Genomic DNA, 26042 nt, shown 5'->3' with positions numbered 1-26042 from the left:
AGTAGATGGTTAGTAGTTAAGTCTTGGGAGAGTCAAGAGTTATATGCAGATGTTCGACTGCACGGGGCCTGGCACCCCTAACACCCTCCTTGTTCAGTGTCAGCTGTATTTCCACCAGGCATATACAACGAATATAAACTCAAGAGCATATATAACAGTCGAGAGCATACATAAAACTAAAATGTAGTAAGATCATTAGGTAATTAGGGAGTGAAAAGTTTCAAGTATTTATTACTTTTGTTTTTGGTATGATTTATTTAGTTTTAAGTTTATGCCACTTATATTCTAATCATAGCCATGTTTAAAAAGCAGCTTGCAAAACTGCTGGAAACTTAACAGTCAGTTCCCATGAGCAGCTACAAGCCAGCTCTCTGGCACGAGAAGAAGCTGTGGCTCTTGGCCCACTTTGGACGTTTGTGCAGTATGGCCTGGGAAGGGGGAAGGTTCCTTCTTAAAATCATTCCCTTTGCCCTGCCTGCATCACTCTAGGTGGTGGAATCTGGTCCACAGACACCACATCTCCCCCTAGTGGCTAGAGCCTCTCTCGCCCGCACTGCCCTCCTCCATGGTAGGGACACTGGTTCTCAGGGCTCTTTCTTATGTACTTTGTACATAAGACCTCCTTCTCTCCCATTCTGTTCTCTCAAGAAAAACAAGTACCTGCCCTCAATTTCTGCTCAGGTAGCTCTTCAGGACCTGAGGTTTATGCCACATTCCTCTGCCCTCTACCCTGGTTCCCCTCATGCCCTTCCTCTGGCAACCTCCCAGCTCTTCAGAGAGAGAGCTGGTAGGAAGCAGGAAGTGGAACAGAGTGCAGAGAGCTCTAGGAGATGCCGGCGGTGGGGAGGTGGGAGGAAGCTGTGGAGATGGTAAGGGGCCTGGGATGGGAGCAGAGCTTTGGGTTAAGCTTCAGAAAATTGTGGGGAACCACCAAGTGAAGGGGTGTGGAAGGAAGTGGGAAGGGGAAACATGAGATCACCTCATGGGTTGTGTCCGGAGAGCTGTCTTCAGGTCTTCCACAATTTGGTTCCTCATCTCGGTCTCTTCCTCATCAAAGGCATACAGACTCTGCATCTGAGGTAGGTGGAAAGGGGTAGGGGTCCTGCTGGGCCGCCTGATTTCCAGCTGCCAGCACCCCCCCCAGAGCCCAGGTGTGACCCAGGAGCCACCGTTGACTCAGAAAGGGTGGGGTCTCAAGGAATGGTTTCCTAAGAGGGTCAGATTCTGAGAAGACCCAGGTTCCAATCCCAGACTTCACTTTCCTCATCTGTGGAATGGGGAAAATTATTGGCTCAGCCTATTTTCCAAGACTGTGTGATATACCAATGGTTAATAAGTGTTTAAATGCCTGGGGACCTCTTGAGACACAGAGAAGGGAGGCATTATGATTAAAAAAGTAACTGGAAATCTACTGATCCCCAGTGTGTGGGGTGTGAAGGGCAGGGAAAGATGCGAGAGGATCACTCTCTCCATTGGCTTTTCCAGGTGGGGGGGGGGGGCAGGGGAGGAGCCATCGCTCACCGCCGCCATAGAGTTGATGCGGTCAATGTAATAGTCAGGCCAGCTGGTCGCCAATTTGTTGGGGTCCTCCTGTTCCTGGAAGAAGGAGAAAGACTGTATGAACCACCTGGCAAGATGGGCCCATGGCCTGAGGTCCTGAGCTTCATTCACTGACAGCAGATTCACTCTCCAGCCCCACCCAGATAGGGATAACTTCCAGGAAGTTTCAAAATCTCTCCAGGCTTCCATTTCTTCCATGGTAAAAATGTAGATAATGAACACTGACTCTCATGACCAGCCAGTGACACAGACAGAAATCACACAGGTATGTGCATTTTCCATGAACAAGGTAGATAATTAAAAATAAATTCTTTTTTTCCCTGTTGTATCTGTTACCTCTTTGCTTCTTAATAAAATATAATTTTATGTCTATTGAACCTGATAAAAATCTGTGCTTATATTTTATACATCTGTTTTTTCAAATTTTACTTTCTAATACCATTCTTATTGTATTTTATAAAAGTATTGATTTTTGAGAGTTTGGAACTTAAAAAAAAAAAACTTGCTTTTTCTCCCAGATTGTCTGAGAAGCACTGATATAAAGCATTTGGTGCAGTTCCTTGGCACATGGTAGGCACTCTGTGAATAGTAACTTCACTAAAAGAGGGAGAGAGACGCCCAAAGCCCTGGGTTATGGAGAGACTTGGTAGGGCTTGGTGTAGCTATAGCTCTGGCAGAACCCAGAGCATAGGGCCTTTGGCCCAGCCCTCAGGTGCCAAGGGAAAGCTTCAATCCTTCCCCAGGATGGGCAAGAACAATGAGAGTTGAGTAAATATTAACGTTGATTGAAGATCTAGCCCTGTCCTTCAGCCAGTGACTCTGCTTCTGCACATTACATACACCCTGCTCCTTCCTGTCCCTGTCTTATTTGGACGTTCCTCTTCACCTGCCTTCTGCTAATTTCCTGCTTTCAAATCTGCACAAAAACTTGCCTCCTCTTGCAGAACCCTGCTGACAAACTACCTGTCTGTCAGCTGACCTGGACTTTGCCCTGTATCCCTCAGCTCTATCTACTCAAGCTTCACAATTTCGTTTCACAAAATTCAAATTTTAGATCAGTGAGAAACCTGCCTTGATTTGGCCTTTATGACTTCTATATGGCTATGTGTTAACTCTTCATGATGGAAGACCCCCAATCCTATCTTCTGACCTTGGAAAGGGGATCGCAGAACTAAAAACAAATGCATCATCAAATATACACTTTTCTGCCTCTGCCAGCTCATCATTTATCCATCCCATAGGCATTAAATGAGTGTCTACTACATGCCAACCACTGTTCTGAGCCCTGAAAGTACTGAGCAAAAAGTCAGTCTCTGTAATTCAGGAGTCAATCCCATTTACAATTGCACCCAAAACCATAAGATCCCTAGGAATAAACCTAACCAAAGAGGCTAAGAATCTGTACTCAGAAAACTATAAAGTACTCATGAAAGAAATTGAGGAAGACACAAAGAAAGGGAAAAGTGTTCCATGCTCATGGATTGGAAGAACAAATATTGTGAAAATGTCTATGATACCTAAAGCAATCTACACATTTAATGCAATCCCTATCAAAATACCATCATTTTTTTCCCCAAGAAATGGAACAAAATAATTCTAAAATTTATGTGGAACAAGAAAAGACCTCGAATAACCAGATAAATGTTGAAAAATAAAGCCAAGGGGCACCTAGGTGGCTCAGTGGGTTAAAACTTCTGCCTTCAGCTCAGGTCATGATCCCAGCGTCCTGGGATCATGCCCCACATGGGGCTCTCTGCTCAGCAGGGAGCCTGCTTCCTCCTCTCTCTCTACCTGCCTCTCTGTCTACTTGTGATCTCTGTCTGTCAAATAAATAAATAAAATCTTTAAAAAAAAAAAAAGAAAGAAAGAAAAAAAGAAATCCAAAGTGGGTGGCATAACAATTCCAGACTTCAAGCTCTATTATAAAGCTGTCATCATCAAGATAGTATAGTACTGGTACAAAAACAGATCCATAGGTCAGCAGAACAGAATAGAGATCCCAGATATAGACCCTCAACTCTATGGTCAACTAATCTTTGGCAAAGCAGGAAAGAATGTCCAATGGAAAAAAAGACAGTCTCTTCAACAAATGGTGTTGGGAAAATTGAACAGCCACATGTGGAAAAAATGAAGCTGGACCACTTCCTTACACCACACATGAAAACAGACTCAAAATGGATGAAAGACCTCAATGTGAGAAAGGAATTCATCAAAATCTTGAGGAGAACACAGGCAGCAACCTCTTCAACCTCAGTTACAGCAACTTCTTCCTAGACACATCACCAAAGGCAAGGGAAGCAAGGGCAAAAATGAAATATTGGGACTTCATCAAGATCAAAAGCTTTTGCACAGCAAAGGAACCAGTCAACAAAACCAAAAGACAACTGAGAGAAAGGGAGAAGATATTTGAAAATTACAAATCAGATAAAGGGCTAATATCTGAAATCTATAAAGAACTTATCAAACTCAACACCTAAAGAAATCCAATCAAGAAATGGGCAGAGGACATGAACAGACATTTCTGCAAAGAAGACATGCAGATGGCCAACAGACTATGAAAAAGTGCTCCACTTCACTCGGCATCGGGGAAATACAAATCAAAACACAATGAGATACCACCTCATGCCAGTCTGAATGACTAAAATTAACAAGTCAGGAAACAACAGATGCTGGCAAGGATGCGGAGAAAGGGGAACCCTCCTACCCTGTTGGTGGGAATGCAAGCTGGTGCAGCTACTCTGGAAAACAGCATGGAGGTTCCTCAAAAAGTTGAAAATAGAGCTACCCTATGACCCAGCAATTGCACTACTGGGTATTTACCCTAAAGATACAAATGTAGTGATCTGAAGGGGCATGTGCACCTGAATTTTTATAGCAGCAATGTGCACAATAGCCAAACCATGGAGAGAACCTAGATGTCCATCAACAGATGAATGGATAAAGAAGATGCGGTATATATCTGAAATCTATAAAGAACTTATCAAACTCAACACCTAAAGAACAAGTAATCCAATCAAGAAATGGGCAGAGGACATGAACAGACATTTCTGCAAAGAAGACATGCAGATGGCCAACAGACTATGAAAAAGTGCTCCACTTCACTCGGCATCGGGGAAATACAAATCAAAACACAATGAGATACCACCATATATATATATATATATATATATACCGCATCTTCTTTATCCATTCATCTGTTGATGGACATCTAGGTTCTCTCCATGGTTATATATATATATATATATATATATATATATATATATATATATATATAATGGAATACTGTGCAGCCATCAAAAAAAAAAAAAAAGAAATCTTGCCATTTGCAACAACATGGATGGAACTAAAGGGTATTATGCTGAGTGAAATAAGTCAATCAGAGAAAGACAATTATCATATGATCTCCCTGATTTGAGGAATTTGAGAGGCGAAGTGAAAGGTTGGGGGTAGAGAAAAAAATGAAACAAGAAGGGATCAGGAGGGAGACAAACCATAAGAAACTCTTAATCTCACAAAACAAACTAAGGGTTGCTGGGGGGAGGGAGGTAGGGAGAGGGTGGTTGGATTATGGACATTGGGGAGGGTATGTGCTATGGTGAGTTCTGTGAAGTGTGTAAGCCTGACAACTCACAGGCCTGTACTTCTCAGGCTAATAATACATTATATATTAATAAAAAATTTTTAAAAAAAAGTCAGTCTCTGTCTTCCAGAGAATAGTCTAGTGCCAGAGGTAGAGTGACAAATGCTCTGTGGTAGAAGAATCTATAGTGGGCTGTGGAAGCCCAGGGTGGGGGCTCTCTCTCAGAGACCCCTCAAGAGCTTTCTGTGTTAGATGCCCCAACTTCTTACTGAAACTAATACAGGTGGGGAGGATGTTAAGGATAGAGGAAGCACCACATAGCAAGAAAGGGGTTTGTGAAAGTATGGAGGGAGATTAGGAGCAATCTGGTTTGGAGGGTAGAACAAGTTTTTCTTACATTTTAATTCATTTTTTATTGAAGTTGTGCAAGAGATCCACTTGCAGGAACTCCATAGTAAATCCATTTGGAAAGTGGAGAATCACAAGACATGATAAACTACTCCTGAAGTTAGTTTTCTCCTCCCTCCCTCTCATAACTTGCACTTTTTAAAGATCTTCATTTTCACTATAAGAGCTCTGGACACAGCACATAGTATTCTGCAGGTATTCTGCAGTATTCTACCTAATAAATGTGCATCAAGTATACTAGACTAGTGTACATAGCCCTTACATCTTGCCACAGGCCCTCAGACTCCAGCAGGTCTGGGTTCTAGCAATGGTGCGGCCACTGGCCATGACTGGCTGGGACCTTCAGGCAAGTCCACTGCCTCCCTAGGCTGTCCTCACTTCATATGCAGAAGAAAGGACCAGACTGAAAAGTTTCTCAGCTCCTTCCAACTCTAGAATGTTATAGCAGTCTAATCCCCAATTTTATTTTATTTTATTTTTATTTTTTTAGAATTTATTTATTTGAGAGAGAGAGAGATCACAAGTAGGCAGAGACAGGCAGAGAGAGAGGAGGAAGCAGGCTCCCTGCTGAGCAGAGAGCCCGATGCGGGGCTTGATCCCAGGACCCTGGGATCATGACCTGAGCTGAAGGCAGAGGCTTTAACCCACTGAGCCACCCAGGTGCCCCTAATCCCCAATTTTATAAGGTCATGGAGCCCCAGATGAGACAAATACCCTGGGTGAGGAGAAGATGAAAAGAGCCATGAACAAACAGGCTCAGGAAACATAAAGAAGCAAAGGCTCAGGACTGCCCAGACCTGCCTGTCTCCTCCCAGCAGGAGCAGGTCTGAGCCTCAGGTGCAGGAATAACTGGGTCCTAACTCCCAAATTCCTATACTCTAAGGTCAAAGGAACAAGCTGTTAGTCTTAAAAATGGGAGGGTGTGATATGAGAAAGTGGAGATACAACGTGGGGGATTAGGGGGCAGGAAAAGAACAAATGAAACAAGATGGGATTGGGAGGGAGACAAACCATAACAGACTCTTAATCTCACACACACACACACACACACAAAAAAAAAAAAAAAAAAAGGAGGGTTGTCGTGGGGGGAGGGGGGAGGGAGAGGGTGGTGGGGTTGTGGACATTGGGGAGGGTATGTGCTGTGAAGTGTGTAAACCTGGTGATTCACAGACTTGTACCCCTGGGGCTAATAATACATTATATGTTAATAAAAAATATTTTTAAAAAATGGGAGGATGGAGGGGAGACAATGAAGATGGACCAAGAAAGATAGAGGCTAATAAAATAGAAGGGGTGCAAGAGAGATCCAGACAAAAAGATGTATAGGAGAGACACAGATATGGAGAAAGACCAAGGGAAGCAGAGGGGAGGAGATAAGATTTAATGAAGCCCCAACTGGCGCCTGGAACACCCCTTCCTAAGGAAGACCATAATCAGAAGACCAATGACATCTCTTAATGAAGAAGAGGGGAAGGAGAAAGTGGGGCGAATGGAGACCAATGTGTGACCTTGATATACTTGCTGCTCTGTAAGGCCAAGCCTGGGATGGGTAGAGGGGCCAAAGATCCTGAAGAGGCCACCCTGGCTCCAAACTGATACCTCACAACACAAGGCAGCCCTTAGGTACAGCACAGGACAACACCCTCTCTAGGCAGGCATGGGAAGAGAGTATAGGTTTGTCATCTTGGTGTCTCCTGGACCTAGTCCTGCTCCTGGAACCCAGTGGGCACCTGCACCAAAGATTTCTGGAAAACAGAATCCCATATCCCAGAGGGTCAGCTCCATGAGAGTGGGGAATTTTTTTGCCTCCAACACCTAGAATCATGCGGCATATAATAAATATCTGTTGACTGAGTGAGCAAGCATGGAGGCAAGAGCTGCCCCATGCTCGGGACCCTGAGGTGGCCGTGGAAGGGGTCAGACAGGGCACCTTCTTCTTGCTGCAGTAGATCTGCCATTTCTTCTCCGGAGGCAGTGCAAACACAGCCTCTCGGTTCTTGTCAGTGAGATCCAATTCATCCTGCAAAGACAAGAAATATGTCAGACCCAGAGATGGTTGACATTAGAATATTCAGTGTTTCAGGAAATTGTAACTCCTCCAAACCTATCCCTCAGTCTACTGTCTCCCTCCAGAGAGTATCAAAGCATGATAGGGCAATTCTTCTTCAGCTAGAAATACAGCCCCATACCCCACCCCCATTCCCTTACATCCACCCAAGCCTGGGCTGCTTCTATTCATGCTTCCCTTACTTCCTGTCCACTCCCACTTGTCTCTACAAATCCATCCTCCTCCTCCAACTCCCTGTTCCCTGCTCAACTCCTTCCTGTATTGCTTTGCAAGTTCCTAACCATCTTGCCCCAGGTTTCTGCTCTTTATTCTTTTGTCCTTCTTAAGCTGGTCAACATCATAAGTCAAGGCCTGACAAAGCACCCAGTCTATAGATCTAGTTTTTGCCCCATCCTGCAAGTTTCCCTGTCCTTTGTGTTTCTACCCCAGAAATTCTGGCTCCCCTCAACCTCAGCATGGTCTCAGCACAGGCTGAGAAGAACTGGTGAGGACAAGAAGCTGTTCTCTCTTGGCAAGAAGAGTATGCCGTGGAAAGGGAGGTTCTGACCCACTTCCCATGGAGGTGTGCCTGTCAGGGGCAGCTCCTCCGCCCACACAAGGCTGGAGGTTCCACTAGGAGTAGAGTTGGGTAGTTCTGATATCATCAAATGTAGGGTCATTCCATATGTAGTTTGGAGTGACACTGTAGGTTTGGCTGCACTAGATGGGCTCTAAGACGCTCCTCTTATTGAAGACTTTTCTCTTGTGATTCATGAGCTGTGCTAAGGCTCATAAAAGAAAGAGTTAACAGGCCACAGGAAATAGCCTGCTTTTCAGCTCAAGTATTGTGAGCTTTCTTTTTAAATAAAAAGCAATACTTGCATTAAGACAATAAAGTAGGGGCACCTAAGCATCTGCTTTGGACACAGGTTATGATCTCAGAGTCCTGGGATTGAGATCCATGTTGAGCTCCCTGCTCAGCCAGGAGTCTGCTTCTCTCTCTCCAACTGCCCCTCCCTTATTCTCTCTCTCTCTTTCTCTCAAATAACTAAATAAAATATTTTTTGAAAAGATAATAAGGCGCATTATTAATAATCTTTATATTTTCAAGGACGAACAGTGAAAGTAATATCTAAGAAAATATGTCTTAAATATCAATATCTCTTATCCCTATACTTTAAGGAAGAACTTGAAGATTTTCCTTTAATAGATCAGAACTGTCCAATAGAAAAATAAGGTGAATATAAGGTGAGCCAAATGTATTTTTAAAAAATTGCTAGTCATAGTAAAAATTAAGAACGGGTGCAGGCACCTGGGGGGATTCAGTGGGTTAAGCCACTGCCTTCAGCTCAGGTCACAATCTCAGGGTCTTGGCATCCAGCCCCGCATGAGACTCCCTGCTCAGCGGGGAGCCTGCTTCCCCTCCCCCTCTGCCTGCCTCTCTGCCTACTTGTGATAGCTCTATGTTAAATAAACAAACAAAATCTTTTAAAAAATTAAGAATGGGTGAAATCCCTCAGGGCACCAACCTGGATCCTGGGGTTCTGGGGTCTGTTTCCATGCTTCCCAGTAAAGACTTCTCAGCCATTCCCAAGAACTGTTACTACCCCAAACTCTCTCAAACCTGTGTCTCTAGCTCCCCAGTTTCCTGAGCTCCAGACCCTGGGATCCAACTGCCTCCCATGCCCATCTATTTTGACATCCCTCAGGTACCTCACACATTTATGTAGTATCACTACGTGCCAGGCACTGTTCTAAGTGCTTAATATTTACTCATTAAGATTACAACAACCCATTTTAAAGATGTGGAAATTGAGGCACAGAAAGAACATGCAAACTGAGTTCATCACTCTGGCCCCTAACCCTGAGTTTCATCTGGCATCTCCTGTCTTTTATAGGGTCCCAACATCCACCCAGTTCCTCACATCAGCAATTTGGGTATTCCCTGATTCTAGTCACTCCCCAAGCCCAGCAAGTCCTATATATCCCCCTAAATAGCTCTTCAATCTGTTCTCTCCATTCTCACTAATAGCATTTAGTCTAAGTCACCATTCTCCCTAGTTTGGATTGCACTAAAACCCTCTTAATGTCCTACCCATAATCCTTCTTCTTTTAGAAGACCACCCTGCTCCATTGACTTTCTGTTACTCTTAAGGTCAAGTATGAAGTTCTGTTGCTCTCATCTTCCATGGTGAACTCCTAAAGGCCCAGCTCTTTTCTGACTGAAGACTCACATATTATGCTTCTCTTACTGGGGCAACCTCTGTCACTGCTCTGCAACCCTATTCACTTCTCCAGCTATCAATCTGCTTTTGGATCTCAATGGAAATGTCATCCTTTGGGGGCACCATTTAACCCTCAGCCAGGAATTAAACTCTGTTTAGACATTGCCACAGGCCCATGAATGTTCCCTTTCCAAACACTCACTACATTTGTCATAACTGTTCAAAATCAGTCTTCTCTATTAGACTTTATGTTCTTGGATCAGCATACAGCGGGCTCTCAAGGAATATTTTTCATTTGCTCAATGATAATCTCAGTCTTAGCTCAATGCACAAAACAGGCTCAATGTTAGTTTGCTCTGTTTGTTTGCAGATGCCAGTCTCCTTGCAGATAAGACTTGTGTGACTCATCCTTGTTTTTGTCAAAGTACTTTGTAAGGAATCCTGCTCACTAAAGATGCTCAATAAATACTCACTAAATAAAAGGGCCAAGGAGAGGAACATCTTTCATCCTGTCCTTCTTTCAAAACTCATGTGCTCTGTTCAAGAAAATGTCCATGCTGTGGCAATATAAGAAATATAGGTTTTCATCTGGCTATTCATTTGTATTCTTCAGAATATCTTTTATAATGCATTGATAGTAGTAAGTGAAGCCTTCCCCTACATTCTATGAGTCATTCTAGCAAATTATCCAACTGAGGAGAGGATCATGGGAACTTACGACTTACAGCCATGTCTCTCTAAAGTGTAGGGCAACATGGGGACCTACTACTTCTGATTGGTGTCTGGGTAGGGGGCCATCTGTGGATCTGAGCCCTTCCTCTGCGGGGTCTGTGTGAACTCTGGGTAGTTAGTGTCAGCATGGAGTTAAGTTGTAGGACACTAGTTGGTGTCTGCAATGAACTAGGAAATTGCTTGGCATCAAAAACCCACATATTTACTGTCAGCAGTATTCTGAGTAAAATAAACAGAAAACAAACAGATTTTGGAAGTACTAACACCAATCATGTTCCAAATGTCATTCTATACTAGTAAATACTTTGTTCTCTCCCATTCATTGCTCTACACAGGGTTCAGCCCTGAATCCCGGGGGGAGGGGTGGTCTGGCATCCCTGATCTGAGAGTTTCCTTGACTTTGTCTCACCACCATACCTCCAAGAAGAGGAATCATGCTTCTTTCCTGCTCTGTCTCCTTGTGGTCAGAGTATAGAATTTCACATGCTCACTTTGTGAATGGTTCTCACAAAGGTGTAGTGCTGCTCTAGTCTGAAGGGACATCACAGAGTCAGGAAGAGCTGCGACCAGTCTCAAAGACAGAGCTTCCACTTGCCATAGGCTAGACATGGAATATAATCACCCAGCCTGGGACCAGGCATGAACCAGTTACAATACAGGCACCTCTACCTCCATATTTCTAGTTAATCATACTTGCTTTGAGGACCTAGTCTCTGCCTACAAAGTCCCACTTTGTCCCTTGCTCTTGTATTCTGTATTCCGTATTCTTGTATTCTGAAAGAATTCCAGGGAAGTTCCAGAAAGAAGGTGTCAAATGTTCTGGTATTCTTTGAAGCTCCTCACTGCCTTATTTCACAAAAGCCTGGACCTATTCATTTCAAGATGGCCTAGCTGCTGTACCATGAGATCCAGAACCAGCTGGAGATATGAGGTAGGTCCATTTTTCTAGGGACATATTTCATGGTATTCTTCCTAGTAAATGACTTATTTTTCCTCATAGCTGAGGTGTCCTGGGGGGGCTCACCCTTACCCAAAGCAGAGTTTCATAGGTAGAGATACCAGCACATGGGTCTCTGCCTTCTGTCCTGCTCTGCCTACCCCAGAGTCCCACTCCCCATTATCAACATCCTCCCTTCTCTGTCCCCTCACTGACCACCAGCTCTGCAAAGCGGACGTTGAGCTCCTCTGGGTTCGGGATAGGACTTGAAAACTCCATATACTGCAGAGGGTGGTTGTCCCGGAGGTTGATCTCAGGGAGGCTGCTGCCCCCAAAGCAGCACAAGAAGCCCAGGCCATGGCGGCTCCTCTTGCGGGGGGCCATGATCACTCCAGGCCAGGGGGGATAGTCAAAGTCGATGTCCTAGGTCCTCATTGTGATCTGGACAGGAAAACAGACAGCATAGAGGGGTCAGGCAATGGCAGCCAGGTAGGCAGGGACAGTGGTCACTGAGCCACCATTATTTCTTTGCCCAACTGCTAGGAGCCCTTGACCCAACAATCAGGCCCATCCTCCCTTCTCTCACAGCTTCTTTCCACCTGGAAGCATTCTCTTCCCATCATCCCCTCCAGTGTCTCCTGCCACAAACACTTGCAGGTACTCCCTCCATGCCCTCAGAGAACAGAGGTGGGTGGTAGTCACAGAACGTAAATTGCACCTTCTCCATGACTGTACAGATGGATATCCCAGTCCCGTTCCTCTAGCAGAGCCATTTTCAGCAGGGCCAACTCAGTCACTAGATCCATTTTAAGATATATGGATGCCTGGTTTAAGGGTTTCATCCAGTGGAAAGGGAAGGATTAAAGTAGGCTGGAGAAGAGACAGCAAGCTAATTATATGGCATGGCTCCTGGGGAGCAGAGGATAGAAGTCTTCAGAGACTCACAGGGTTTTCTGTCCATTGTGCCCAGACATGTTTGAATGAATGTGAAATATTAATAGAACATGGGTTCATCACCCATCTATCTGGAGGGAGAGGTAACCTGGGGAGTCATCAGAGTGAACCCTGAGTAAGGAAATGGGGCTGATCATTGGAACAGTGTTGAGCCAATACTGAAGGAGATCTGATCAGATTCATTTTCTATACCAACCAAGAACAGAGAATACCACTTTGGCCAGAGACCAAAATTCATGAACACCCAACAGTTGAGTGGTCATTGAAGCAGAAAGGGTTAAGTTTTTAGCTGGCTCCTGGGAAAAACTTGTTCAACAGTGCCCGAGCTTGGAAAGAAACACTGGCTAGCCCTAGTCGTTGATGCCACATAGCTTCTAGATGGATAAGCCCAACTACCTGTACATAGGCTTCCCCAAAGTGTTAAAACTACCCTTGACCATTACTGGTTCCCAAATATGCTTTCAGATAACCTGAAGCTCGGGAGAGCTTACCCACAACACTGCTGTCCAGCCATGCTCTCCTCGTTCAGTATTTGTATATCTTAGTTTGGATGTTATTGTTTTTTATTAAACATAAAAAAGATTCTACTTTTTTTCCCTATTATCACAGGCCTGGGGTTAGGGTTTTTTTTTTTTTTAATTATAAAATACACAACACCAAGTTGATCATTTTAACCATCTTTATGCATACAGTCCAGTGGTGTTATGTGCATTCACATTGCTGTGCAACTATCCCTACCATGTATCTCCATAATTTTTTTATCTTGCAAAATAGAAACTCTGTGCTCATTAAGCACTAATTTCTCATTTCCCTCTCCCCTGAGCCCCTGGCGACTACTACTTTACTTTCTATCTCTATGAATTTGACTACTCGAAGCAGAAGTATGAGTAGAATCATGGGATTAAAGTCATACAGCATTTGTCCTTTGGTGACTGGCTTATTTCACTTAAAATAATGTCTTTAAGGTTCATACCTTAAAGACATTATTTATGTCTCTCACACATGTTATAGCATGTATGAGAATTTCCTATTTTTTTTAAGGCTGAATACTATTCATCTGTATTTATATACATTTTGTTTATCCATTCACCATCAATTGACACTTGGGTTGCTTCCTCCTTTTGGTTATTATTAATGATGCTACTATGAGCATGGGTGTGCAAATATCTCTTTATGTTTCTTCTTTCAATGCTTTGGTACACATACCCACAAGGGTATTTTCGAGTTTGACTCTAAGCTATTTCTCCTAGATTTGGTCATTAACAGAAACTTTCAGAATATACTCATGTTCTTTACCCATACCATTGCTAAAAATGTTGATTACAACAAAAGATTCAGACAGAGCCAGATGACATAGCTACAACATCTGGGAATGCCAACAGACTAGTCATCAACGCTCTCAGGGAACAGTCCTTCAACCAGCTTGGAATCCATGAACCCACACTCTTATCTTGCCCTCTTTGCTGTAAAGACAGCATACAAGATCTTTCCTGAAGCCTTGTGGAATTTGAGAAATGCCAAATGTAAGGTGTACCTCAGAATGGAGCTCTAGAACCTTATCAGAAAAAGATAAATGTGTCATAACTTGTTCCTAGTGAACTCAAGGTAACTTCTGGTGAACATTGCTTTATTTCCTAAACCCTAACAATCCAGCTAGTAACGGTCTAATCTGATCAGGCCTCTAAGTCATCACGCATTTTAATTGTCATTCTAGAGGTTTTTTTACTAGCTCCATTTTATCTTTCTTTATAACCTTTGTGACAAGCTTTTTAATAGACCCAGAAGAGCCTCAATTAACACACTGAAGTGGTCTCATATTATTGGTTATCTTTTTTATGTTTATATATTGGTTCTCCACAGGCATAGTGAAGACTTCTTGAGGGTGGGGCCATGCTTCCTACTTCTTTGATACCCCTCCCATTTCTACAGCTAATAAAATGCCTTGCATTTGGTGGTGCTCAGTAAGTATTTCTTGCTCAATTGGGAAATGGCCTGTGCTCATGGAAAAGAAAGGCCTTCCTTAATCAGTCAAGAAATATTAGCTGAAATCTCTGACTCCTAGAAGTTGATAAGCAATCAGGAACCTTTACAAAGAGACAAGGCAACAGTCCTGAGGCTGGGGATAAGGTAGGAAGCCAGTGAGCTAACTCAGCAATCCTGGTACCTGGTGGCAAAGACCAAAAATAGGCTGGCATCTGAGGAAAATGAAAGAGGAAAGGAGGCTTTTGGGGTCTTCTATGGGACTTGATAGCCAGTAGCCAAGAGTAGGTGAGGCAAAGCCCTGGTCTCTGACTATCAGGCTTAGTAAAGCACCAATTCTGCAAGCAGATTGGGGTCAGCCACCCTGCGGGTCCCCTGACCATTGTCAAGTTCGGGATAATGCTGCAGAGTACAGACTAAGTCCCCTTTGTTTCGTCAGCCTCCAATATGGAGCTGTAGCTAGTGGAGAGGCTGTTTTTTCAGGGGACAAAGCATGAGAAGGACACTCCCAGAGGCCACAGTGAGGCTAAGCTGACAGGATGATAGGGTTCGAGGGAGGGACGAGCTGATGTCTGGGAAGACCAGTGAACTTACTCCCTGCCTTCACCTCCTCAACTTTTTGCTCTTCAGCTCTTGAGCCAGACTTTCCTAGGAACAATCAGGAGTCGGGGGCAGGGTGGGCATACAGTTGGCACACCCTGTTATAGTCTCATACCAGCTGTTTACAGCCATGACTGCTCTGATTGGTCGGGTTATGCTGTATTTGTCATTATATACTTCTTAACATTTTCCCCCAGTACAGGGAGTGAGGCGGTTTGGCCTCAAGAGGACCGGAGACAGAGATACTGACCTTCCAAACAGGAAGAAGTACTGTCCCCACAGAGAAGGGCCTGAACACCAGGGGGAGACTGCGTATTTACCCTTTAAAGAGGCAGCCTGTTTAACAGCTCCCCACTATGCTGATGTTCCCCAGAATGCCTTACTCCCAATAACTGTTTCTTAAGACTGTTGAGGCCCCACTTGAACATTTAAGACTAAAACCATAAGCTCTCTGCTGGAACGCATGTAGCTTTAGAGCATAGAGCAGAAAATTGAGATCAAAGGGGGAAAAGTCTTCTCTGAGGTCACACAGCTAGGGACAGAGCTGGGCTTAAAACTGAAGACCCCAGTGTTCAGCCTGTGGTCTAGTACTCCTCTTCCCACATCAGTGGCCCCTTTCCCCATCTTGCCACAGCCCTATTACTCTATTGCCTGTTACCCTATTACTCTATTACACCTCTCCATCAGAGAAGATAAATCTTGACAGCTTTGTTTAGAAATATCTCCAGTCCTGAGGATGCTGTTGGGGCCAGAAGAGGGTTACAGAGATCCTGAGATCTTCCTCTTCTCCACTGTGAGGACAGCTTCCACCTCCCACTGCCCCATTTCTCATCCATCCTGTGCTAAGGCCTCCTTCACCCTAGCAATCTTCCAAGTCAGATGACTGGGACTTGACTTCTGGCTTTGCCTTCCCAGCTGGGTGACCTGAAGCACATTTCTTAAAGTCTTAACCTCTCAAAGCCTTGGGTTCTGTGACACCAAGATAATCACAGCACCTTCCTCAGTGGGTTTTGGTGAAGAGTCTGTCCAAGAATGTAGATAAGATGTCTGGAGCACACAGGGCACTCTCTGAAGGAGGCCAGCACTGCTGCTATGATTTTGTTATCATTACTGCCAAGGCTTGCCCTGCCCAGACACAGCCTGTAACCACAAGCTCTCTCCAGGCACAGCAGGGATCACCAAAGCCTGGCATTGTAGGGATCTGCCCAGCCTGATTTAAGAAGCCACCCAGCTTTGCCTTAGGCCACTGGGAAGTCTGGACCTGAGGGGCTTGGATTTTCCTTGGGCTCTAAGCTAGCTCTGGTTAGAAGGGGAAAGCCTCATCCCTGACACTGGGAAGGGAACAGAAAAGTGAAGGGGGCCAGAGTGTTCCTTTCTGCAAGAGCACTTCATAAAGAGAAGCAATGGAGGTGCCCACCTTGAAGATAAATTGAGGAGCCATCAAAAGAAATGAAATCTTGCCATTTGCGATGATGTGGATGGAACTAGAGCGTATCATGCTTAGTGAAATAAGTCAGTCGGAAAAGACAACTATCACATGATCTCCCTGATATGAGGAAGTGGAGATGCAACATGGGAAGCCTGGGGGGTAGGAGAAAAATCAATGAAACAAGATGGGATTGGGAGGGAGACAAACCATAAGTGACTCTTAATCTCACAAGACAAACTGAGGGTTGCTGGGGGGAGCGGGGCTGGAGGAAGGGGGTGGGGTTATGGACATTGGGGAGGATATGTGCTATGGTGAGTGCTGTGAAGTGTGTAAACCTGGCAATTCACAGACCTGTACCCCTGGGGATAAAAATACATTATATGTTTATAATAAAATAATAATAAATCTAAAAATTTTTTAAAAAAAGATAAATTGAGGAGCAATATAGAAAAATGAGACGCAACAATAGAACAAAATCCACTGGACTTAAACCCCAAAAGAGGGATTAAACCCATCCCTACCACCACCCACCTTTTTCTCCATGAATATTCACTGAATACCAACACCTCTGTGCACTCCACATCCTGTTTCCTTGTCCCTTCTTCTTCTCCCTGGGGGATCAAGGTCTTCCCAAGCCTGTGGGTACCTAAACACAGACTAACTGGCTTAAAACAGACAACCATCAATGAAGAAATAGCCTTCCTGTAGGACTGTAAGGTCCCTTTCAAGGCTTTCCTCTAGTACTGTGGTTCCTGCCAGATTTTAACTCTTACTCACATCCTTTTACATCCTGGAGAAATCATACCTAACTCAGGAGACAGAGGCTAGTTCCAGCTCTCACACTATCCAGACGTGGGTCAGAGGGCCAAGGTTTTAGGCTCTCTGGGACCTGGGTTCCTCCCTGTGTGATGGCGGGGCCTGGTCAACCATACTGTTTGGCTCCATTCCAGCCCCAAAGATTTCCCCAGAGGCTCTCCTCATGTGCACAGAGCATGCCTCCCACATTCCACCCCAAGCCAGGAAGTACTTCCTATCACTTGAGTACAATACTCCCATTTGGCTTGCAAAGATGAAAAATCTAACCCTTACCCCCAAACTGTGGCCCTCTATATACCAGTTTTTACACTAACTAGGACTTCAAAAGCCCTATATCATCAATGCTTGTTCCTAAGTCATAAGTAAAAGCAGAATAATATTAATACTTGAGACTTGGTGTAGACCAGACCCTGGGATCTACTCACATTTCATCCCCATAACAACTCTCTGAGATATGTGGCATCATCTTTAAAAAGTCCTTAAAAGACAAACCATGGTTCAGAAAGCTTAAGTAACTTACCTAAGGACACACAGCCAATTAGTAGCATAGCTAGGACTCAAGCTCATGATGGCATGACTTTAAAGCTCTAAACCACTAAGCCATATGGCATGTGCCCAAGAAACACCCTAAGCTGAGCCTCACTCAGAGCTTTCTCAATCATTCTATAGATCCAGACTCAATAATTCATGATTGAGCATTCCCTCAGAGCTGGACCAAGTGTTTTCCCAGGTCTTCAATCTCATGTCAGCCTCACAAGGACTTTATGAGGTCATCATTACTCTCCCCGCAACAGATAATAATATTGAGGTTTATAATGGTATTACCAGCAGTCACACGGCTTGTCAATGGTGCCCATTGCTGCTAAGAGGCAGAGCTGGAATTCACAACTAAATGTTCTGACTCCAGGCTCAGTTCTCTTGTTGCAAAAACAAAGCTGATGCATGAACCCTGACTTTAGCACTTGAGGCCAATGCTGTAGCTTTGGGGTATTCAAACTGCCTTCTCCTCTCATCTTCCCCTACTCCATGCATGGGGGTCATGGAGGCAAGGATACGTATAGCCACTTCCAAAGTGCTTGCTAGGAGCCAGTCACTGTGCTGGCAACTTTCTGCTTTACCTCATTTATTTCCCCCAACCCTCAAATCACTGTCCCTTCCTGGTGATGACATTAAGACTCCCAAAGCCCAGGCAACTCGTCCAAGGGCCACATCTTATAGGGGAAGGGACAGGCTTTTGTGGATGGTGATGTTGCTTCAAACAGGTTGCTTTGAACCAGTTTCTAGCCTGTGGAGGCTACGCTGGACACGGGGGTTCACCTTGGTGGTGAGGACACAAGAGCAAATAAGGTACAGTCCCTTCCCTTGAGGGGTCCCCTTTTGGTAGGGAAGCCAGAAGGGTTAAGGAGACAGGGGCTTTGGCAGCGCTAGGAAGGGGGCCTGGGGTGTGAAGAGGAGGTCAGAAAAGACTTCCAGGAGGTGGCACCAAGCCAGTCTTGAAAGAGGTGAGAGGACTAAGGAAAGGTACAGAGGTAAGAAATCCTTTCTGGGCAAGGGGAATGGCATAAAGAGAAAAAGCCTGGTGTGCACAAGGCCAGAGTCCTGACCAGTGGCCTGCTCAATGGTGGCTAAGTTAGTAGGCAAAGGGGATCAACAAGGTATACAAGTCCCTTGGCTTGACACCAGAGCTAAAGCATACTGGGGAGCCTGCTCTTTGCCCCTGTCTTCCTACCAGGTCCCCTGGGGCCCAGGTCTGGGAATGGGGCCCAGAATTCCCCAGAGATACTGCATGGAACATAAGGAATGTAAACAATTTCCTGCTCCACAGGCCAGAGATTCCTCCCTATATACTGACCCTCCATGTGTCACTGGAGGTCACCTAGGAAACAGCCCCAGACACAGGGCCATGACCCAGGGCTTAGCTTCTCAGAGAAGAGTCTGTGCTTTTCCATCCCAGGTCCTCTGCCCACCCATCTCCTCACTGCCCACCTCTACCATGCCTGCTGCCCCTTTGAGGACCTGAAGACCATGCTTTGTGAGCAGCAAACAGGCTTGATAACCCCCACTTCCAAACTGAAGCAGCCTGAATTTTGCAGATGTCAAACTAGACCCTACAAACTCAGCTGGGTTTTGTTCAACTGCTACCCACTCTAACTATGGGACCTCAAACAAGTTACTCAGCCTCTTTGAGCCTCACTTTCTTCATCCATAAAATGGGGCAATAATAACAGCCCCTACCTCATAGGGTTGTCGTGAGAATAAATTAGTTACTCTTTGTAAAGTGTTTGGAACAGGGTCTGGTAATAATAAACACCATCATGAACTCTACAGCTAAGCTACAGTTATAATTGGGAAGATTCCTGGACACTGACTGTATGAATCACAGAAAGTTCACTCTACATAAGAATGAAACAGACATAGTCTGATGGGGGTTGGCAAATATTATAGAGGCTAAATTCAACCCATTTTTGTAAATATGGTTTTTCTGAAATGCAGCCACACCCTTTCATGTAAGTATTGTCTACAGTCCCTGCCCCTTTACAGAAAATTTGCTGATTTCTGTGTTATTAGCTTGAATCATATAAGTGACGGTATTCAATTATACTCAATCTACAAAATCATCAATTTCATGTGGTTCAACTTAGCAATTCAAATTGGCTTATCGCTTGTCCTATTGCCTTGCCTGTTAAAACAGAGCGGCGTGCTCTAATTTCAGTGATTCTAATCATAACAAAGTTATGGTCATCATCCACCGAGCCCTACTATAGTCAAAGTTTACCTCAGACTTTCAATACACCCTGGCAAGGTAAATATGACCATCACCCCAGCTTGTAGAGAAGAGGAAATCTGAGGCTTGGAAAGATGTGCTGTGTGAGCCTCGGATTTGATCCAGGTCTCCGGACCTGGCGACCTCTCCCACATCTGGTGGCTGCGTCACACAGCTGGTGGGCTGTCCCCCCACAGTGCTCCCCAAGAGGCCGTGGGGAGGGAGACCCATCTGATTAGGACAGGACCTGGAGAGCACAAATACCTCTCATCCCTCCCACTTTTCTGCTGGTCCATCTCTCAGACAGGGCTCGGACCCCCTGGTTGATGAGGCCCCATGCTGTGACTCCCCTGCCAGCCTCAGGACAGTGCTCAGAAGCATCTGGCTTGTAGTGCAAGTCTCCAGCAGGGCTGGGGAGGGAGCAGGGAGCAATTTCAAAAATAAGCAAGTTCTCTTTCCAGGACTGGGGGAGCTATTTTTAGCAGCCGCCTAAATTACGGTTCCCCCTCTGCTCTGGGAAAGGCAAAGAAAGCAAAAGGAAACTGTCTCAGCCCCAGGGTCCCCCTCCATGCAGGTTGAGGGGTGGGAGATACAGAGCCAGGGGAAACAGGGATGAAGAAAAAGAGGGGTCTTTCTGGGTAAGCAAAACTGAAAATTCCCCAATGTGACATTTCTCTGACTCGGGGGTGTTGTGTGGCAGTTGTGGATTTTCCCAATCCGTTTTCTCATTTTGAGAAATGATAAAGAGAACATAGATTTCTTTGTCTCACCAGGGTAGAAAACAAGGACATAATTGCTCTCCTATGTCCCAGTCAAGCATGCGTTCATTCGTTCATCCATCTATGCCCTGAGTGACCGTCATGTACAAAGCAATATTCTGGGTGCTTTGGATAAACCCAACATCAAATTCCAGCCCCACTGGGTCTACAGACTTTCTGGGGAGGCATGGGCATAAACAGACCCCAGGCCGAAGCACATCCACCCATGGATGTGGCATTGAAGCTGAGAGTCAGAGGAAGGAAAGATGTGGGTGCATCTCATGGGGATGGTCCAAGAAATCATTCACAACAAAAGGCATGCCAGAGGGAGGACTTGGTGTCAAGAAAAACCCCAAGTTGATCATGAGGTGAAGGGAAATCCTACTCACCTTTGAACCATGGGCTTTCGGGACACAGACTCCCCTCCCACCCCAGTAGCAACTCCACATAGAACTTATGACTGCCCCCAAATGTCATTCCTCATTGCAAGAACCATGAGAGATCACTTCTTACTGCTATCTGCCATTTACTGAAGAGACACCTTGTTCCCGAAGAAAGGATTAGTGTCACACAGTGTTTTCAGCGGGGACAGCTCTTGAGCTCGCAGCAAGAGTAACAGGAGGTGGCTTTGAAATGGTTATAGGACAGCACGTACTCCAGTTAATTTTATGCAGTTATGATTTAATACGGCATCTTTACCTTTGTTTACATTTCTCTCAACTGTGGTGGCGCCGTGAATGGTCTGTGTTTGTGCAAGCTTTGATAAATTTTAACTTTTTGTGATAGATTTGTGTCTATTTTTTGGTAGCATATCAGAGAATAGAGTAGCATCTACAAAACTTTTACACATTCATGACCTACCGAACTTTTTAAATTTTTTTTTCTCGAGATTTCCAGGCTGTGTAGTTCATCTACACTTTTTTTTTTTTTTCAAATGGCTGAAAATGTCCAAAAAAATCTTCCAAAATGTTTACTGAAAAACAGCCGCATTGAAGTGGACCTGCACAGCCCACACACACGTTGTTTGAAGATTCACTATTATTTTCTCAGGCTGAAATGTAGGACTTAAAGAGGGGTGGTGGAAAACAAGATTGGGGCCAGATAAAGGAAGGCCTTGAATGCCGGGTTAAGGAGGGGGAAGTCACTGAACGATGGGTGGCTGGCTGATAGAAGCGAGATCTTGAGTTGGGATTCAGATCAGAGCTGGAATTTGGACAGGCAATTTCTGGTGGCCCTGATGGAGGGCATTACAGGAAAAAGGGACATTAGAGGGAAGATCTAGACAGCATCTCTGCGTGAGTAAGAGTTAATGAGGCCCCACACTGTCGAGAATGGAGGGGAGGGGATGGATGCTAGAGATGTCACGGAGGGGTGTGCACACTAACACATGTGTGAGCTGATGAGGGGGCTTTGGCAAGACATGGACTGGACACAGAAAACAAGGACTTGGGCTGAGATTGAGTGGGAGTGGTGGGGAGCTCTTTGGGCAACAGCTGTGAAGTAAAAGAGAAGAAGGAATTTCCACTCCAAGTCTCTGCTACCCATTAGAGCCAGAGGTCTGGGGTTCCTGGCCAAAGGGAAACCACCCTACACGTGACATGGGTTGCCCCTCCCTCACAACCCTGCTCCCTCCCGCCCCCCACCCCGCCTCTGCTTCTGGGAAGCCAAGTCCCTCCCCTGGTTCACACAGATGGTGCTGTACTTACTGAAAGGATGCAAGGGAAAATAGCGCACAGCCTCTTCCCCGCACTCCTACACCAGAACACCCAAACATGCTGAGAACCCACATTATTGGAGGCAGCCCAGCTCCCTCCTGACCACTTCTCCTGGTCCTCTTCTCCTGGGGTCCCAGCACAAAAGCATTCTCTCCCTCAGGAAGGCAGAGCCCCAAGGAGCTGCCAGGGCCAGTCAGCCCTGGGACCCTCAGCTGGGCTATGTTCATGGTCACACTCTGGACCCTGGGCTGAGTCTTCCTCAGACATGGTGCCCCCCCCCACCCTTGTCATCCTACTAGGCCTTCCCACAGTCCTGCATTTATACCAGAAAAGTCCCTGTGTGTGGCCTCAGGGCTCCACTGGACATAAATCCTGGACCACAAGCACATTCAAACTCTCCAGGGTAGGAGGCAGGGGGAGGGGGACTGTAGGAACTGGGGGAGGGGAGACTAGGAATGGGGTTGACCCCTAGAAGGTAAATGTGATTGAAAATGTAGACCCAGGTGACCTCTTGCTGCCCTTCACTCTTGTTTATACAATTCCATCGGTTCGTTCATTCATTCTAATAAATACTCATTGCACACCTAAATACCATGGAAAGGGTGTGAAAAAATACCCTATGGAAAGGCCTGGAAAAATACCATGGTAAATGGGAGCTCAGTTTGGTGGGGAAGAGAATCAAGCAAACCAACATACTAACGTGTAGACATGGTTAGGATCAAAGTACAAATGTTTGAGTGTGAGGAATGTTGGTGGAACTCCATCCCAAAAGGTGTTCTATTCCTCCCAGAGCACTCTGCTCATCCTAACGGTTTAGTGGGGACATCCTATAAGAGAATAAGTGCTGGGAATACTTAGGGTGCTATCCAAGATTAGGACCAGATGTCCACCCCAGGATTCATAATATAATAAAAGACTGAAAACACCCAAACACCCAAACTACTAAACCATAGGGGATAGTTTAGACAGATGGACATAGAGACATCAAATTGTACACACTTGCACATGTGCACATGGCTGCCTAAAGTGATTATACTTGGGTTGCTGGAATTTGGGGTTATTTTTCTTATTTTTCCAAATTTCCTATAATGTGAATTTACCCTTTTAATCAGAAAAAAAATGATGTTCTTTTTTAAAGAAGATAAACCCTAGACTACAAAAGAGGAGGCTTAGGACTGAATCCAGTCTCTGCCCTTGCAGGCTACCTGGGACAAGAGAGCATAACTTCTTTGAACCTTGTCAGTAAATGAGAAGGGCAAACTCCATGCTCTTCAGAGCTTCTTCCAGCCCTGACACTAGGTTCTGTGCCACAAGCTACATAAAGTACTAAATAATGCCATTCAACCAGATCCTATCCCCTGAGCTCTGACGAGTTCCTCATTCACCCGTTTGCTCATTCCTGCAACCACCACTGCTGTCGGCACTCCCTCCATGCCTGGCACTGCTCTTGGTGCTGGGGGTGCAGAGGCAACTAATGAAACACGCACTGCTCCTCCCCTCACAGAGCTAGGTCTCCCAAGCTCAAGGCCTCCTTCCACTGCTCTTCTCTTCCACCCCTAATGCCCTATCCCATTAATGATTCTTGCCATCACTTTTCCAAAATGCCTCAGGGATGTGTGTTTCATTCCCAAACACCACATTCCAGACCTGATCCAATCCCATGTAGTCTCATGCTGGGACCAGTGTTGACTCCACATGCCTCCCCTTCTCAGCATCCTGCAAAAGGTTTTTGACTGATGTCTCCAGGAGCACCTGATTCTGCATCCCTTGGGTCGGCATCCCTCAGAGTCCCCAGTCTAAACTGAAAGCCATCTGCTTCAATCATTAGATTTGGCCATTGGGGGGGACTTACAAATTCCATACCAACCAAAGCTTTAAATCAGATCTACACCCTACAGACCAATGAGGATTCGAAGAACTGGTACTCTCTTGCACCTGTGGGTGGGAACGTAAAATGACATAGCTATTGTGGAGAATGGTTTTGCCACTTCTTAAAAAGTTAAACAGACACCTCCATATGATCTGGTTGTTCCAATCCTAGGTATTTACCCAAGAGAAATGAAAACATATGCCCATATAAAGTCTTGTTCATGAATGTGCTTAGCAGTTTTATCTGTAATAGCTCCACACAGAGGGCACCCAAATGCCCATTAACAGGGGATAAACAAATTGTACAGTTATCCATATAATAGAATACTACTCCGAATTTAAAGGGAACAAACTATTGATACATGCAACATGTGGACAGAGCTCAAAATAAGTATGCTAGGCTAAAAAAAAAAAGTCAGAGGAAAAAAGGATTCATATTGTACAATTCTGTTTATCTAAAGCTTGAGAAAATGTAAAGTCATCCATAGTGAATAAAAGCAGGTCGGTGGTTGCCTCCAGAGGCAGTGGAAGATAGGCAGGAAGGGGGTGGATCTTAAAAGGGCATAAGGAAACTTTTGGGGATGATGAATATGTACATAATCTTGACTGTGGTAGGGGATTCAGAGGTATGTACATAGCTTAAAACATATCAAATTATGTACTTTAATTAATAAGATTATTGCATGCTAATCATACCTCAATAAAGTTATGAAAAACAAAACAGGTCCATTTATAGCCTCACACCATCAAAGCACCAAGGGCTCTGGCCACTACAGTTGGTTACTCTCTAGAAGGTTCCTAATATTATACACTACTGTAAAGATTCTAGGTAAAACCTGAGAGGTGCAGGACGGGAAGAAGGAATACCCCAACCCAGGCCCAAACCTCAGCTGATCTGGTCCCATCTTGTTGGAGGCACAGTAGTGGTAAACTGTAAAGAGTATAGACTTTCATTAAGCCTGTGGCTATATTACTTAGTCCCTAAAAGCCTCAGTTCCTTGTGGACACATGGATGATGGAGCCCACCACGAGCGCCCTATGAAAGGACACGTATCATGTGCCCAGCTCAGCACCGGGCACATCCCAGGCCCTCAAATTCTGTTCCCTCCTCGTCTCCCAGCCCTAGGCTCCTCACAGTGGTGCTAAGGTTCATAGCTCAGCTGACAAAAGCAGGAGAAGCTGAGGGACTCCCAGGAGTCAAGTGAGGAGGAGGTTAGAAGCCCAGTGAAACTCAAACAGGCACAAACCTGATTCCATGGGGAAGTCTCTGGGGCTAGGGCTGAGTTCACAGCAGCCCAGGGCCTCTGGGTGGGTCGAAATGGACACTCAAAGCCTGGGTTATAGTCCTGGAGTTTGTTAAAAGCATTAGAGATGCTGAGGGGAGTTGAGAAGAGTGGCCATGACATGGAGTTTTCAGGAAAAGGGATGGGGAAGGATGTGGATTTAGTAGGGTGTGAAGAGGAAGACACCTGACCCTGGTACACTACACAGGTAGGTATAGGAAAGGCCCAGAACTGACCAAAGAATAAAAGGAAAGAAGAAAGTAATGCATGGGAGTGTGTGAGAGAGTTCAACTCTATGATGCAGAGGTGGCTATGCAGGATGGTTATGTGTGATACGTGTGGTGTGTCTTTATCTGTGTGCGTATATTTTTGGTCTATGTATATG

General features: G+C 45.1%; 1 protein-coding gene across 5 annotated transcripts in view; it reads right to left on the bottom strand.

Moving 5' to 3' along the window:
- DAAM2 (dishevelled associated activator of morphogenesis 2) overlaps window positions 1-26042 on the bottom strand; it is a 119314-nt gene that overhangs the window by 44367 nt on the left and 48905 nt on the right. For all 5 annotated transcript variants that reach the window (XM_082731102.1, XM_082731106.1, XM_082731104.1 and 2 more), the window contains exons 2-5: window positions 11706-11930; window positions 7479-7568; window positions 1522-1596; window positions 980-1074 (exon numbers count right to left, since the gene is read on the bottom strand). In XM_082731102.1, coding sequence (XP_082587228.1) covers window positions 980-1074; window positions 1522-1596; window positions 7479-7568; window positions 11706-11873 — 428 coding nt within the window. In that variant the 5' untranslated portion in view covers window positions 11874-11930. The remainder of the gene's footprint in view (window positions 1-979; window positions 1075-1521; window positions 1597-7478; window positions 7569-11705; window positions 11931-26042) is intronic.

Source organism: Mustela nivalis (genome assembly GCF_964662115.1).
Source record: "Mustela nivalis genome assembly, chromosome: 5".
NCBI lineage: Eukaryota > Metazoa > Chordata > Mammalia > Carnivora > Mustelidae > Mustela > Mustela nivalis.
Note: the sequence above shows the minus strand (reverse complement) of the source record. Positions and strands in the feature narration are given on the sequence as shown.